General features: G+C 59.7%; 2 protein-coding genes and 1 long non-coding RNA gene across 5 annotated transcripts; 1 reads left to right on the top strand and 2 right to left on the bottom strand.

The window, feature by feature from the left end:
* The first annotated feature begins 934 nt into the window (after positions 1 to 934).
* Positions 935 to 8,953, top strand: ELOB (elongin B). 3 transcript variants are annotated; one of them, XM_082713420.1, is made up of 6 exons: positions 935 to 1,012; positions 1,114 to 1,172; positions 3,259 to 3,342; positions 4,892 to 5,026; positions 6,092 to 6,197; positions 8,784 to 8,953. In XM_082713420.1, exons 4-6 carry the CDS (start codon positions 4,904 to 4,906, stop codon positions 8,894 to 8,896), a joined length of 342 nt encoding a protein of 113 aa, XP_082569546.1. In that variant the 5' UTR covers positions 935 to 1,012; positions 1,114 to 1,172; positions 3,259 to 3,342; positions 4,892 to 4,903; the 3' UTR covers positions 8,897 to 8,953. The 3 variants fall into 3 exon arrangements, with proteins under 3 accessions (XP_082569546.1, XP_082569545.1, XP_082569544.1); XM_082713419.1 differs by lacking the exons at positions 935 to 1,012; positions 1,114 to 1,172 and having other exon boundaries at positions 2,628 to 3,342; XM_082713418.1 differs by lacking the exons at positions 935 to 1,012; positions 1,114 to 1,172; positions 3,259 to 3,342 and adding an exon at positions 4,656 to 4,738.
* On the bottom strand, positions 3,362 to 4,574 carry LOC309854366. The gene is made up of 2 exons (XR_014306185.1): positions 4,248 to 4,574; positions 3,362 to 3,601 (listed from the first exon to the last, which is right to left on the bottom strand). It is a non-coding gene; the product is annotated as an uncharacterized lncRNA (long non-coding RNA).
* Positions 8,954 to 9,445: 492 nt separating the features above from the next.
* LOC309854364 (serine/arginine repetitive matrix protein 2-like) lies at positions 9,446 to 11,512 on the bottom strand. The gene is made up of 4 exons (XM_082713417.1): positions 10,585 to 11,512; positions 10,330 to 10,443; positions 10,102 to 10,212; positions 9,446 to 10,010 (listed from the first exon to the last, which is right to left on the bottom strand). The coding sequence occupies exons 1-4, from the start codon at positions 10,761 to 10,763 to the stop codon at positions 10,001 to 10,003; spliced, it is 414 nt and encodes a 137-aa protein (XP_082569543.1). The 5' UTR covers positions 10,764 to 11,512; the 3' UTR covers positions 9,446 to 10,000.
* Positions 11,513 to 11,958: the final 446 nt, after the last annotated feature.

Raw genomic sequence — 11,958 nt, 5'->3', positions numbered from 1 at the left:
TTTCTGTGGTGGGGCCCCTTGCTGGGGAGAGTCTGGGGTTGTGTCCCGGCTGTGGCGAAGGCCCCCACGCCCAGGACCACCCCCTGCCACCTGCATCTGGAAACCAGGTGAGGCCCCTTACAGCTCCCTGCCCGCCCTTGTGTGCCTGGGACCTGGTTCCTGTCCCCTCCCTGCCATCTGCTCATTGGCAGGCGGAAGACCGACCATCCCAGTAGATACAGCTCAGTGTCTGCAGAAAGATCAAGAAGCTGAGCAAAACCTGGAAACCCCAAAGCCTAATCTTTGGGGCTAACAGGGTCAGTGGGGCCAGGAGACCTGGAGGAGGCCATCATCAAAGATGCGGCCCCAGGGGTTGGAGAGGAGCGCAGGCCCCATGCTCGCCTCCTCCTTTCCCTCCCAGGAGAGAAGGTAGGCGCTCCAGGCCGGGCAGGCAGGTTGGGCCCACAGACTTGGGCCACAAGGGGGCTCCAGACTGCATTCTCCCCGAGGCCAAGGGCCATCCGTCCAGGGAAGCGCTGCTCCACTGTCCTTGGGGGATGGTTAACAGGGAGCAGGGTGTCCAGAATGGGGCATGGCTATGGGCACGTCCGCAAAGGGACCCCGGTGGCCCCTGCTGGGTGATGCCGGCCATCCTCGCTCCCTCCCTCAGCCTGTAGCCAGCTAAGGGACCTTCCCCAGGATGCCTCCCGAAGCGCTGAGATGGGCACAAGCCAGGGGCTGGGAGCCGGTCTGCCTCAGCCGTGGACCTGCTGCGATTGGAGGAGTGGGCCGCACTCAGAGGGCCCCATGTTTCAGAAGGGTAACCCGGGAGCTCAGTGGGAGTGTCCGGAGTTGGAGGGGCGGGAGCTGGGCTGGAGGGGAGGGGTCTGCACAGACACACATCAGCTGCTTCTCATGAAGCCCCTACCAGACGCCACACGGAGGGCTCTGCTGCACTGCCGCGTGGGAAATCACCTGATACCCATCAACCAGACGAGAAAACTGAGGCCCCAAGTCACGCAACGGGTAGATGGTAGGCTGGGATTGGCCCAGGAAGTCTGACTCTGTAGGCAGCTGGGGATGGGAGGGCGGAGGTTCCAATCCCCTTTACTCTCTCTGCTTGCTTCCCCACAGCGCAGTCTCCAGGGGCCCCCTTTCTCTCGGCTCCTTCCTGCTGTGCGTCTATCCGCAAGGTCAGTGGGGATGCTGGGGGGCGTGGGGGGTGACGTGACCTGCTAGGTGACAGGCCGGGAGGCTGTGCCCCCCGGGAGGCACCAGGTCGCCCAGGGTGGTTCTGGGGAGTCCCAGACAAGGGGGACGCTGGGCTCCCCTGTAAGGCAGGCATTTCCCAGCTGCCCTGCTGCTCCAGCTGGTGATGCTGCAGCCCGAGGGCCTAGGCCCTCCCAAGACCGCTGACGTGGCCTCGGTTTCCCCTTCTGTCTTCTGACTTGATGCTGCTCGCCCTCTCATGGTGGCTGGGAGGGCTGAGAAGACGGCTAAGGCCCTCACCTGCCGGGCATGTTCTGGCTGCGCTAAGAACACTAAGTTCAGAAAGTGAACTCCTGTTCACTTTTGCCAACGGGGGGACAGGCCCAGAGAGGGTAAGGGGCATGTTGGGCAGGCCCCCCCCACCCTCCTCACCACCTCCCCTAGGCTGGGTGACCTCCCACAGAGGGGACCACTGTAATCAGACACCAGTCATCACCCAACCCCAGCACTGGGCTGTGTGTGTGTTAGTTCCATAACGCCCCCAAGTGCCCTGTGGAGTCCAACTGTGTATCCCCTTCGTGGATGGGAAAGCAGGTTAAGGCTCAGGGCCTTGCCAGAGATCATAGTTACTAAGCTGATGTTTGAACCCAAACAGCCTGCTGGAGGGTGGGCGGAGACAGACATGATCTTTGGAGGGATGGAGTGTGGGCCCACTCAGGTGACTCCCAGTAGGTATCTTGAGCTGTGACACCGGCCGGGATAAACCTAATAAAGCAGGTGTCTAGGTGGCAAGAGTGCACACGTTAGGGACAACGGGCCAGGGTGCAGCTGGGACAGAACATGGTGGGTGGAGAGGAGGCCCCTCCTTTCCCCACACCTCTGGGCTTCCATCTTTCCCTGTCTCATTCCGGGACATTGGCTGGATGCCACTGAGAACCTTCTTGGCACCCACGGTCCCCACAGTCCCCACGCCTCCCCTGCCACGTGCTCTCCTTCCTCAGCAGTACAGGATTAACGCCCCCAAATCTCTATACACAAAGAGGCTGAGATTAAGATGGAAATCTTTGGCCTGAGCCAAGGACAGGCCACAGCCTCCTCAGATCACCAGCAGGGCAGGGGAGTTAGCAGGGAGCCACGGCCACTGGATCAGGGAGGGAAGAGTCACAGGAGGGGAAAGGACTTCAGGGGGCTCTGGAGAAGGCAGAGGCTAGAAGTCAAAAATAATAATTTTGGGGCGCCTGGGTGGCTCAGTGGGTTAAGCCGCTGCCTTCGGCTCAGGTCATGATCTCAGGGTCCTGGGATCGAGTCCCACATCAGGCTCTCTGCTCAGCAGGGAGCCTGCTTCCTCCTCTCTCTCTGCCTGCCTCTCTGCCTACTTGTGATCTCTGTCTGTCAAATAAATAAATAAAAAAAATCTAAAAAAAAAAAAATAATAATAGTTTTAGAAACACCTACTGAGGACCAATTCTTTAAAAAGATTTTAGTAGAGAATATGAGCAGGCGGGAGGGGCAGAAGAAGCAGACTGCCCGCTGAGCAGAGAGCCCAATGAGCAGGGAGCCCAATGTGGGGCTTGATCCCAGGACCCGGGGGGATCACCACCCCAGCCAAAGGCAGACGCTCAACCGAGACCCCCAGGTACCCCCAGTACCGATTCTTGGCGAAAATCCATGAACTTTATAAACAGCTGTTCTCTCCTCTTAAAGACGAGGAAACTGGGCTTTCATGACCTTAACTGCCCAAAGCGGCATAGGCTGCACCGGGACGGAGGATTGGAATGAATCCCCCGGTGGTCTCAACACCAAGCCCAGCCTGGGGAAAATTAGTCAAAGGAAACCTAGTTTAGAACGCAGCCGGGAGGCCAGCAGGGGGCGCTGTCAGCTTTCTCGCTCATCAACCGCGGCCCCCACGGGGAGAGTCGCACCCCCGGGCAGGTGCACGCTACCTGACCACCCCAGCTGGAGGAAGGCAACAGCCCAGCCAATGAGAAGCCACTACTAGAACTCACTTTATTCCAGTTAACTTTTTCGTTTGCAACAGCCCTCCCGGTTTCGCCTTTCCTCTGTTACCAGAGTTTCTCTCCCTCGTTCGGCTGACTTGCCTACGGTTTTGCGGCAGCTTGCTCGTCCCGGCTTGTAATTCTCCGCTTTCCCCAGGTAAGCCCAGTTTCGCTGGTAAAATAACCGGCAGCTTTATTTTAAGGGTAATAGCTGTTAGTCACCAGCTTGATTCACGGCCAAGGCAGCAGCAGGTTCAGCTTCTAACCACTCTTAAGAGACGTCATTCACATCGCAGCCCCCAACATCGGCAGCGCTGTTTGGCATGCAGGGCCACCCACCGGCTCCCTGGGTGCCCCGGCATGGGGGACACGAGCCGTGAAGGAGTCAGCCGAGGCGCTGTCCCTCCCAGTACTGGCTACGGGAGAGACAACACAACCCTTGCTCTAGTGTAAGTGCTATCTGGGGCAAGGCAGGACAGTGACCGAAGGACAAGGCCTGCTCTGTTGAGAGGGAAGCCCCCTGCAAGGACAGCCAGCCCGGGAAACTAAGTCTAGGGGTCCTTCCAGAACCCCAGTGCACGGAGCCAGCCAAGGCCCCTGGGCTGGGGGGCTCCTCCTCCCTCCTCCCCTGGGCAGCGAGCACCAACTTTGGCAAAGGCTTAGGGCATTTTTTAAAAGGATTTTATTTGTCAAAGAGCGAGCGAGCATGCGAGAGAGCACAAACAGGGGGAGACTGCGGAGGCAGCAGACTCCCCGCTGAACAAAGAGCCCAGTGGGGGGTCTGGATCCTAGGACCCTGGGATCATGACCCGAGCAGAAGACAGACCTAAACCTACTGAGCCACGCAGTCCCCTGGAGCCTTAGGACATTTTCCCTGGGAGTTCCCCCGGCCCACCTCCTCCCCCAACACCCACGGACAGCTTCCTAGGGTCCTTCCCGGCCACAAAGCCCAGGCAAGGCTGGCCGTGGAAATGGGGACAGCCGGAAGAGCCAGAATTATCACCCCCCCCAAATGGCGGCCAGGGAGCCCCTCAATTATGAGACCTCCCTCCCCACACACACCAGCACAGATGGTTTCGTTGAGACGCAAAAATCCTGCGCCCCGATGACCAAGATACACAACATTCACTGGCCCTCCCTGGGATGTGGGGCTACTATACACTCGCCACGTCAGTCCCAACGTTCCCCGCCATCGGGTCGATGCTGCGTCCAGACCACCCCCTCAATGCTACCGGAGGGGTGGGGGTGGGACTCAGCTTTGCCACTCCCAAGATGGCGCCGCCACCTGCCGCGCGGGGCCCCGGCCGCACGCCCACCAGGCCACGGCGCCAAGATGGCAGCCAGACATACAGTCGAATCGAGCGGCAGGCTCGCATCACTTAAAATGGCGGCGGCGGTGGCGGCAGCCCTGCCGCCGCCGCCGCCGCCGCAGGGCGCGAGGCACGCTGGGGCGGGGCGCGAGGCACGCTGGGGCGAGCCGCGCGGGCTGCCGGGAACGGGGCGGAGCGTGGCCGCGCCGGCGCGTCGAGGGGGTACAGGCAGCAGCCGCGATGGTGAGCGGGTGCGGGGGGAGGGGCGGCGGGCCGGGCCGGCGGGGGTCGACGGGGGGCGGCGGGCCGCGCGGGGTGGGGGTGGGGGTGGGGACGGCCAGCGGTGGGGGAGCGGGGGGGCCGGGCTCGGCGCTCACGCCGGCCCGCCGCCCCCAGGACGTGTTTCTCATGATCCGGCGCCACAAGACCACCATCTTCACGGACGCCAAGGAGTCGAGTACCGTGTTCGAGCTGAAGCGCATCGTCGAGGGCATCCTCAAGCGGCCACCCGACGAGCAGCGGCTGTACAAGGTGCGGCCCCGGGCGGGCGGGGACGGGCGCTGCGCGGCGGCCGCGTCGTTGGTGTAAACAGTGGCCGGAACTCCCCCGCGTGGAGGCGAGGCGGTGCCGGCGCTCGGTGGAGGGGCGGCCCCGGGGGTCGCGCGGGGGCTCGGCAGCGCGTCTCATCCCCGCAGCGGAGGGCTGGGGAAACTGAGGCTGGGCGAGGCGGCCGCTCAGCGCAAGGTCAGCGGCAGAGCCGGGGTTTGAACCCCGTTGCCTTTAGGGCCCCATGGGCCCGTCGGAAGCGCACCCCTTCAGCCCCACTTCTTACTGTCGGCAAGCCAAGGGGGTCGGAGTGAGTAGAGGCCCAGCAGGCCTCCGCCAACGAGCGCATTGTCCCCATGCTCCTGCCGGTGCTCTGAAAGCCCGTCCTTTCCCCCTCAAACCCACTGCAGTTAAGTAGCGAAGATGGCTTGGGGCTTCGGGTTTCCATGGGGCAGTCCGTCCTCTTGGCCCGATTAGGGCGTCCAGCAGCATGGCGCCTCTCACCTGGGGGCCCTGGTCTGACTCTCGCTGGAGAGTGGGAAGTGGGAAACTGGCCTTTGATTCCAGACCGAGCCTGGGTTCGTTTCTGAAAGCCCCTCCTGCCGGGCATCCAGGGACGCTTCCCTGCCGCCTGTGCTCCTTCCACGTACTGCCTTTCGTGTTTTCTGGGGGTGCCCGACAAGTTGGGAATTCCGAGAATTCCCAGCTTACCAATAAACTGCACATCAAAAAGCTCGACAGCTTTGTCCAAGGTCGCAGAGCTGGGATTCAAATGAGGTCTGCCCGTGGATCACGGACTCTTGAAATTAGGATCACCTGGAGACTTGGAAGGGAAAAAGAGATTCCCCAGTGGTAGCCTGGAAGGTTCTGATTGGAAAGTGTTGTGTGTGGCCCTGTGAATTGTGTTTGCTATGTTCTGGGGGTGCTCCTGGGCCCCACTTGGGGCCATCTATCTTCCCTCTTCTAACTTTCAGGGTATTTGCTGACCAGGGAAGTCTTTGGGACCCACCCCTTCTGGGGCCTCTCCCAACACCCTGCCTCTCTCCTCAGGATGACCAGCTTCTGGATGACGGCAAGACACTGGGAGAGTGCGGCTTTACCAGTCAGACGGCCCGGCCGCAGGCCCCAGCCACTGTAGGGCTGGCCTTCCGAGCGGGTGAGTGGGGCTGCCAGACCAAGTGAGGACAGCCAAAGGAAGGGGTCACCGGGGAGCCGCCGCTGGTGCTCCTCCCAGCGTCAAGGGCAGTGTCTTCCTAGGCCACAAAGCGCAGTCAGACCATGTATTTGTTTCTCGGCAAGATTATTTAAAAGAAAAAAAAAAAAAGCAGAGGAGATGTTTGTAGAAATTGAAGCTTATTTCATGAAGGATTCAAACAGTCCGAGTCACGCTACCAGCTTGTGTGCGCAGAGGTCTTAGCGAGTACTGGGTCCTGTAGTCTGCGTTCTGTTTCCATTTTTCCATTTAATACTCAGTCCCCACTTTGGAGACTGGAAATAGGCAGTCCCCTGGGGAGCTGCGGTCCAAATGCAGACTGTGGGGACCTGCCCTGAGCTGAGCACCGTGCCATGCAATGTTTGCAGCCATCACAGCCCTCCAGCATCTCCACACGCACACTTGTGTTGTGCCCATTTTAAGGATGAGTAACTGAGCCTGAGGAGGTGGGGTCACTGCTGCTAGATCTGGAATCCAGGTCTCTGCCTGCCCCAGGAACTGTGCTCTCATGAACCACATGCCCCCTGCCTAGTGTTTAGAAACACAAGGGTGGAGGTGGCTCACTGCCCTCCAGTACACCCTCTTCTCCCAAGAAAAAAAGAGGTTTGAATTTTGTCTCTAGAAACTTGAACAGGGGTTCACAGCTGTGGACTCAGCCTTGTGTGGATGGCTGTATAGACTCAGGTGGTAAGTTTTTCTGGCTTCTTAGGAGAAAACTATAGTGAGGCCTGAGGAAGGCACGTACCACCTTAGCCACTGTCAGATTTCATGAGGGTCACTGTGCCAGGCTTCAGCAGCTCTGGCTTTGGGCGCCTACTTCATGCCTCCCGTCCTCCTGGCTGGAGTTCCGACTCCATAGCGGCATGTGGCACTCAGGCCAGGCCAGCCTCACGGGTGGTGCGAGCCCCCACACACCCCGGGCCTCGGCCTGAGGGTGCTTGGCAGATGCCTATCTAAGGGGCCTCTCCTACGGGTCCCCTCTGACCCTCTCAGTGACGTGAAGGCAGGCGCACAGCTGGTGCAGACTTTGTACAGAGGTGCGCTTGGGAGGGGGTTACGTGAGGGGACGGCGCATCTCCCATTCTGCTTCCTAAGCCCAGGCTCGGGTGCATTCCCCCTGGGGTTCCCCGGCCTCTCAAGGGCAAGTGTGTCTCCTGCAGGCTTGTGGGGACTCTTGGGGAGGATGTCGTGGGCCTGTTTTGTCCGCCAAGAGCTCAGAACAGAGGGAGGGCATTTGTTTTTCCCATGACCCCAGTTAGGGCATTGAATATGGGGGTGACTAGCCCCTAGGCGGTGTCACCACTGGGACAGGTGATTGTTGTCTTTATAGAGGACACAGTGTGGACCAGACTAGATGTTCTTTGTTCCTCCTTTGGGCTACTTTTGTTGCAAAAATGCCCTCTGCGTGGGTAACTGTTTTCCTTAAGAGTTTTTTAAAGGGCAAGACAGAACTTTCCAGCGCAAACTGGCTGCTCAAATCAAGTGTTAAAGGGCAGTTTCCAAATTTAGCTAATCAAAAACGGAATTGTGAACGAAGGCAAGAATGGTCACTGCATATGTGTGGCTTGGAGGATGAACTAGTTAAGCTGAGCCAGGGTCCAGTTTGGCACTGCTGACCTCTGGGGGTCAGGCCATTGGGTGTCCACGGCAGGGTGGTTAAGCATCTCTGGCCACTAGGAGAGATGGCCTTCTGCCCACTCGGCCAAGTTGTCACAAACAGAACTGCCAGACGTGGGCAGCTGTCCTCGGTAGTCTAACTGGTTGAGAACCTTGAGTCAGGGGGAGAGATGTCTCCCTGTTGGAACAAAGTGCAAGAAAGGTTGCAAGTGGGGCTTACCTGCTCTGCTAAGGCAACAGAAACCAGAGGGGGCTTTCTGGAGCTACTGTGCCAGTGGGGGAAGCAGTTTGGTCGGTCAAGGCCATTTTGGCAAAGCAGTAGGTAAGTGCTCCTGAGTGACACACAGTTGGGATGCAGTGACAATCTATGTAGAGAGGCTGGGGAGGGCTTCTCTGACGAGTGACGTTTGGGTTGTCCCCTTGATTTCCCCCAACCAGCCAGAGTGACAGGCTTGGGCCCAGCAAATACAAAGCCCCCGAGGCAGGAGAGAGCTTGATGTGGGAACACAGGAGACAGGTGGACAGAGGGCAATGGACTTGAGATATTTTATTCAGAGCGTCATGGGAAGCCACTGCAAGGCTTTACACAAGGAAGAACAGTCTGGTTTGAATCTAAAAATCTGTACTTGGTAGAGAGGGGTGAAAGGGACAAGGAGATGGTGGAGCTTGGGGGGGGGGGGGGACGGGACAGATGGGCAGGGGTCCCCACAGCGTCCCTAGTGGGTATAAAGGGTGAGGCAGAGGACTCTAGCATGGGGAAGGCGGGTGGGCAGTCCGGCTGGGCATGTAGGGGGGATGCAATTCTAGTAGGGTCATGGAGGAGACTCACTCTGAAGAGATGGGGAAGTCAGAGGACCCCGGAAGCTGGCGCTAACCGTTCCCTCCAGCTCTCTCAACCTCCCTGTCCACCAGATGAAGCTTTTGAGGCTCTGCGCATCGAGCCCTTCTCCAGCCCACCTGAGCTGCCAGATGTGATGAAGCCACAGGACTCAGGAAGCAGCGCCAATGAACAAGCGGTGCAGTGAGAGGGCCCTGGGCCCACCCCAGTGCCCACCCCCCTCAATAAAAGAGATTTGGGTGTCTGCCTGGTTGCTGCCTTTTTCTGTGCACCTTCTCCCACTGCAGACCTCGCCCTCCCTGGGATGGGTCCGCACCCCTGCGAGACCCAACCTCAGCCCCTTGCTGCTAAGGCCACCATCAGAGACCTCAAGCTCTGTGGTCCCAGCCATCCAACCCAACCCCAACCTGCCCCTCTGAGGCCACCACAGGGGCCTGGGAGGAACCCAGAGCCCATAGGCCAGCCCTCTGCTCAGCCTGGAGACCCAAGCTTTGAGGCTTTGTTCCTTTCATGAGTTCCCACCAGTAGGCAGGCTCACGGCAGCTTCTGAGAGGTAAGGACAAGCCAGGAGCAAAAGGAAGCTGGAGCCAGTGCACTGGCTTTAGACTGGGCTCCACAAAGGACCCGAAGCCTAGAGCTGCCCAACACCGGTCCTCGGAGGCCATAAGAATGCACGGGGGTGGGGGGGCGGTCAGTAGAACAGCTCTCACCCCTAATAAACCATCTATAGACCCAATTCCTGCATTTCTCATTTTTATTTGACAGAAAAAGTTGCTCTTGCTGTACAGATTTTAAAAAACCAAAATGCCTTTAAGAAACGTGAAGAAAAGTTGGGGGAGGGGCCACAACGTCACTGGGGGGGGGGCAGCAGAGGCCAACTCATTTCCACTCCTGCCCCTTCCTTCCAGGAATACCTCACGCAAGTTCCCAAATTCCAAAGCACTGCTCCCCAGGAACTTAGGGTTAAAAGGGGGCATCACTGCCTCCCAGGCCCTTTCTAACTCAAGACCAGGATGTCCCCAACTGTATCCTCCCCTCCCACAACTCCCATTCTCATTCCCACCCACCCCTAAACCCCCCAAAACGTGAACCAGGAAAAACTCACAGAGATTAACATTTCACAGGAACAAAGAAAAAGGGGGGAGGGAAAAGAGAGAGCCCTCCCCCAAGATGCTGCCAGGGTTCAAAGGGGGGCAGACAAGGACCCCTCCCCATGGCTCTGCTGGGGAAAGGGGACACTCCCTGCAGCTCCAGAATTTAGGGTGTGGTGGAATCCCCCCCCAAAAGAGATTCAAGGAGACCTGCAACAGAAAAGAGGACAGTCAGTGCCGAGATCAGCCAGCGCGGGGGCACACAGAAGGGGACCTGGCCCTGGATGCCAGGAGGACACACCTGGAGGAGCGGTGCCGCACGGGACGGGGGCTGGGCGTCTCCCTCCTGCGCTTGTGGCCCGGGGAGCGGCTGTCCCCACGCTGGCCTCTGCGGGAACCCCGCTCGCTGCTGCTGCAACAACACAGGAATGACATCAGACCGCGCCGCGCTTGAGGCAACACCAACCTATGGCACCTTTGGGCCTTGAAACTCTTCACGGGGCCGCGCTGGTCTGACGGGAGGCCCTACCTCTGCTGGTCCCGTGGCGAGGGTTGGGGTGAGGGGCGGCGGCGCTCCGCAGGTGAGTAGCTGAGGGACCGAGAGTCTCGGAGGGAGTCTATTGGCTTCCGGGGGCTACGGGACCTGGGGAGCAGAGTAAGTCCCCATAGCACCACAGTCTTCTGAAGCCACCAGCTGGCACTCAGGACCACCCCCCAGGTCCTGACCACCAAACCTCATACCACACAGGGCCAGCCTCAGACCCACCTTTGTCTGCTCACTCACCCATCCGCCCGCACACCATCCACCGAGTGCCCCAGTGGGCAGGGCACGGGGTGCAGCGGGGGAGGCACAGATAAAGAGTCCCTGCCCTTGGAGGGGCTCGGTCTGGTGGTGGAGGAAGGCCAAGGGAGGCCCACTTGGCCTCGTGTATGGGAAGCAGCCCCACAAGGACCGATGTACATGGGGCTGGGGACCCAGGGGGAGGGGATGTGGGGCAGGGTAGTCTTCTCGAAGGTGCTGTTTGAGCGGAGTCTTGCAGAACGAGGAGTTCACCAGGCGGACAAGGGAATTCCAGGCAGAAGGAACAGCATGTCCAAAGGCATGGGGTTCTCCTTAGACTGCAAGGCGCTGGGTGTGGCTGGAGCACAGGGCATGTGTGGGGGCGGGCAGGAGAGGAGAACACAGGGCAGGCAAGGCCAGTTGGTGAAGAGCCTCACACGCCATTCCCGCAGAGGTGGGGCTTTATCCTGCAGGCCACAGGGCGTCCCGGAAGGATTTGTGGAGTGGAGGGAAGTAACCAGATGTGCGTTTTAGAAAGATCCCTCTGGCTACGTGTGGAAGAGAATGGCGTGGAGGCAGGGAGACAGGGAAGAGGCTGTGGACAGAGTCGGGAGATGACGACGGTGGCCAGACCGGAGCCCTGGCAGTAGCAACGGGGAGATTTAAAAGCTAGTATCCCTGGGACCTCGGAGCAGGGAGCAGGCAGCATGTCAGGGGCGGGGAGAGGACGGAACCTAGGACTCCACGATTCGGACCAGAGCACCCACTCGGATGGTGCAGCCTTTCGCCACAGCAGGGCACCACGAAGGTGGCGGGGAGAAGAGAGCCCAACTCCTCCCACAGAACCAGACACCACAGTCCGCCTGAGACTCCCGGCAGGGACTGCACACCCAGGGTCTCACCCCACCCCTTTCATCTCAAGCCGGGCAGCACTCACCTCCGCTCGCCAGGGGGCGGCTTCTTGGGGCTTGCAGGTTTGGGCAAGACCTGAGGGCCAGGCTTAGCAGGGGAGGGGGAGGAAGTAGAAGAGGAGGAGGAAGAGGAAGAGGAGGAGGAGGAAGAAGAGGAGGAGGAGGAAGACGAAGAGGAAGAGGAAGAGGAGGAAGAGGAGGAGGAGCTGGAACTGGAGCTACTAGAGCGCCTCTTCCGCTTGGCTGGGGTCGGCTCCTGAGGACGTCCCTCTCGAGCAGCCTCCTTTGGAGCTGGGGCGGGGCTGGGCACCCTGCGGGAGAAGCAGAGTGTCACAAGGAGACAAGCCGCCCCAGCCCCAACCCTACCTTCCTTGGCCTGGAGGAACGGCAGTGGGGGAGGGGTGCCGCAGAGAGGCCCTGCGCGCTGTCCAAGCTGAGAGCCAGTGAGTGTGTTCTCTGGAGAGCA

This window comes from Mustela nivalis, assembly GCF_964662115.1.
Source record: "Mustela nivalis genome assembly, chromosome: 19".
NCBI classification, from domain to species: domain Eukaryota; kingdom Metazoa; phylum Chordata; class Mammalia; order Carnivora; family Mustelidae; genus Mustela; species Mustela nivalis.
The sequence above is the reverse complement of the archived record's forward strand: the minus strand, read 5'-3'. Positions and strand labels throughout refer to the sequence as shown.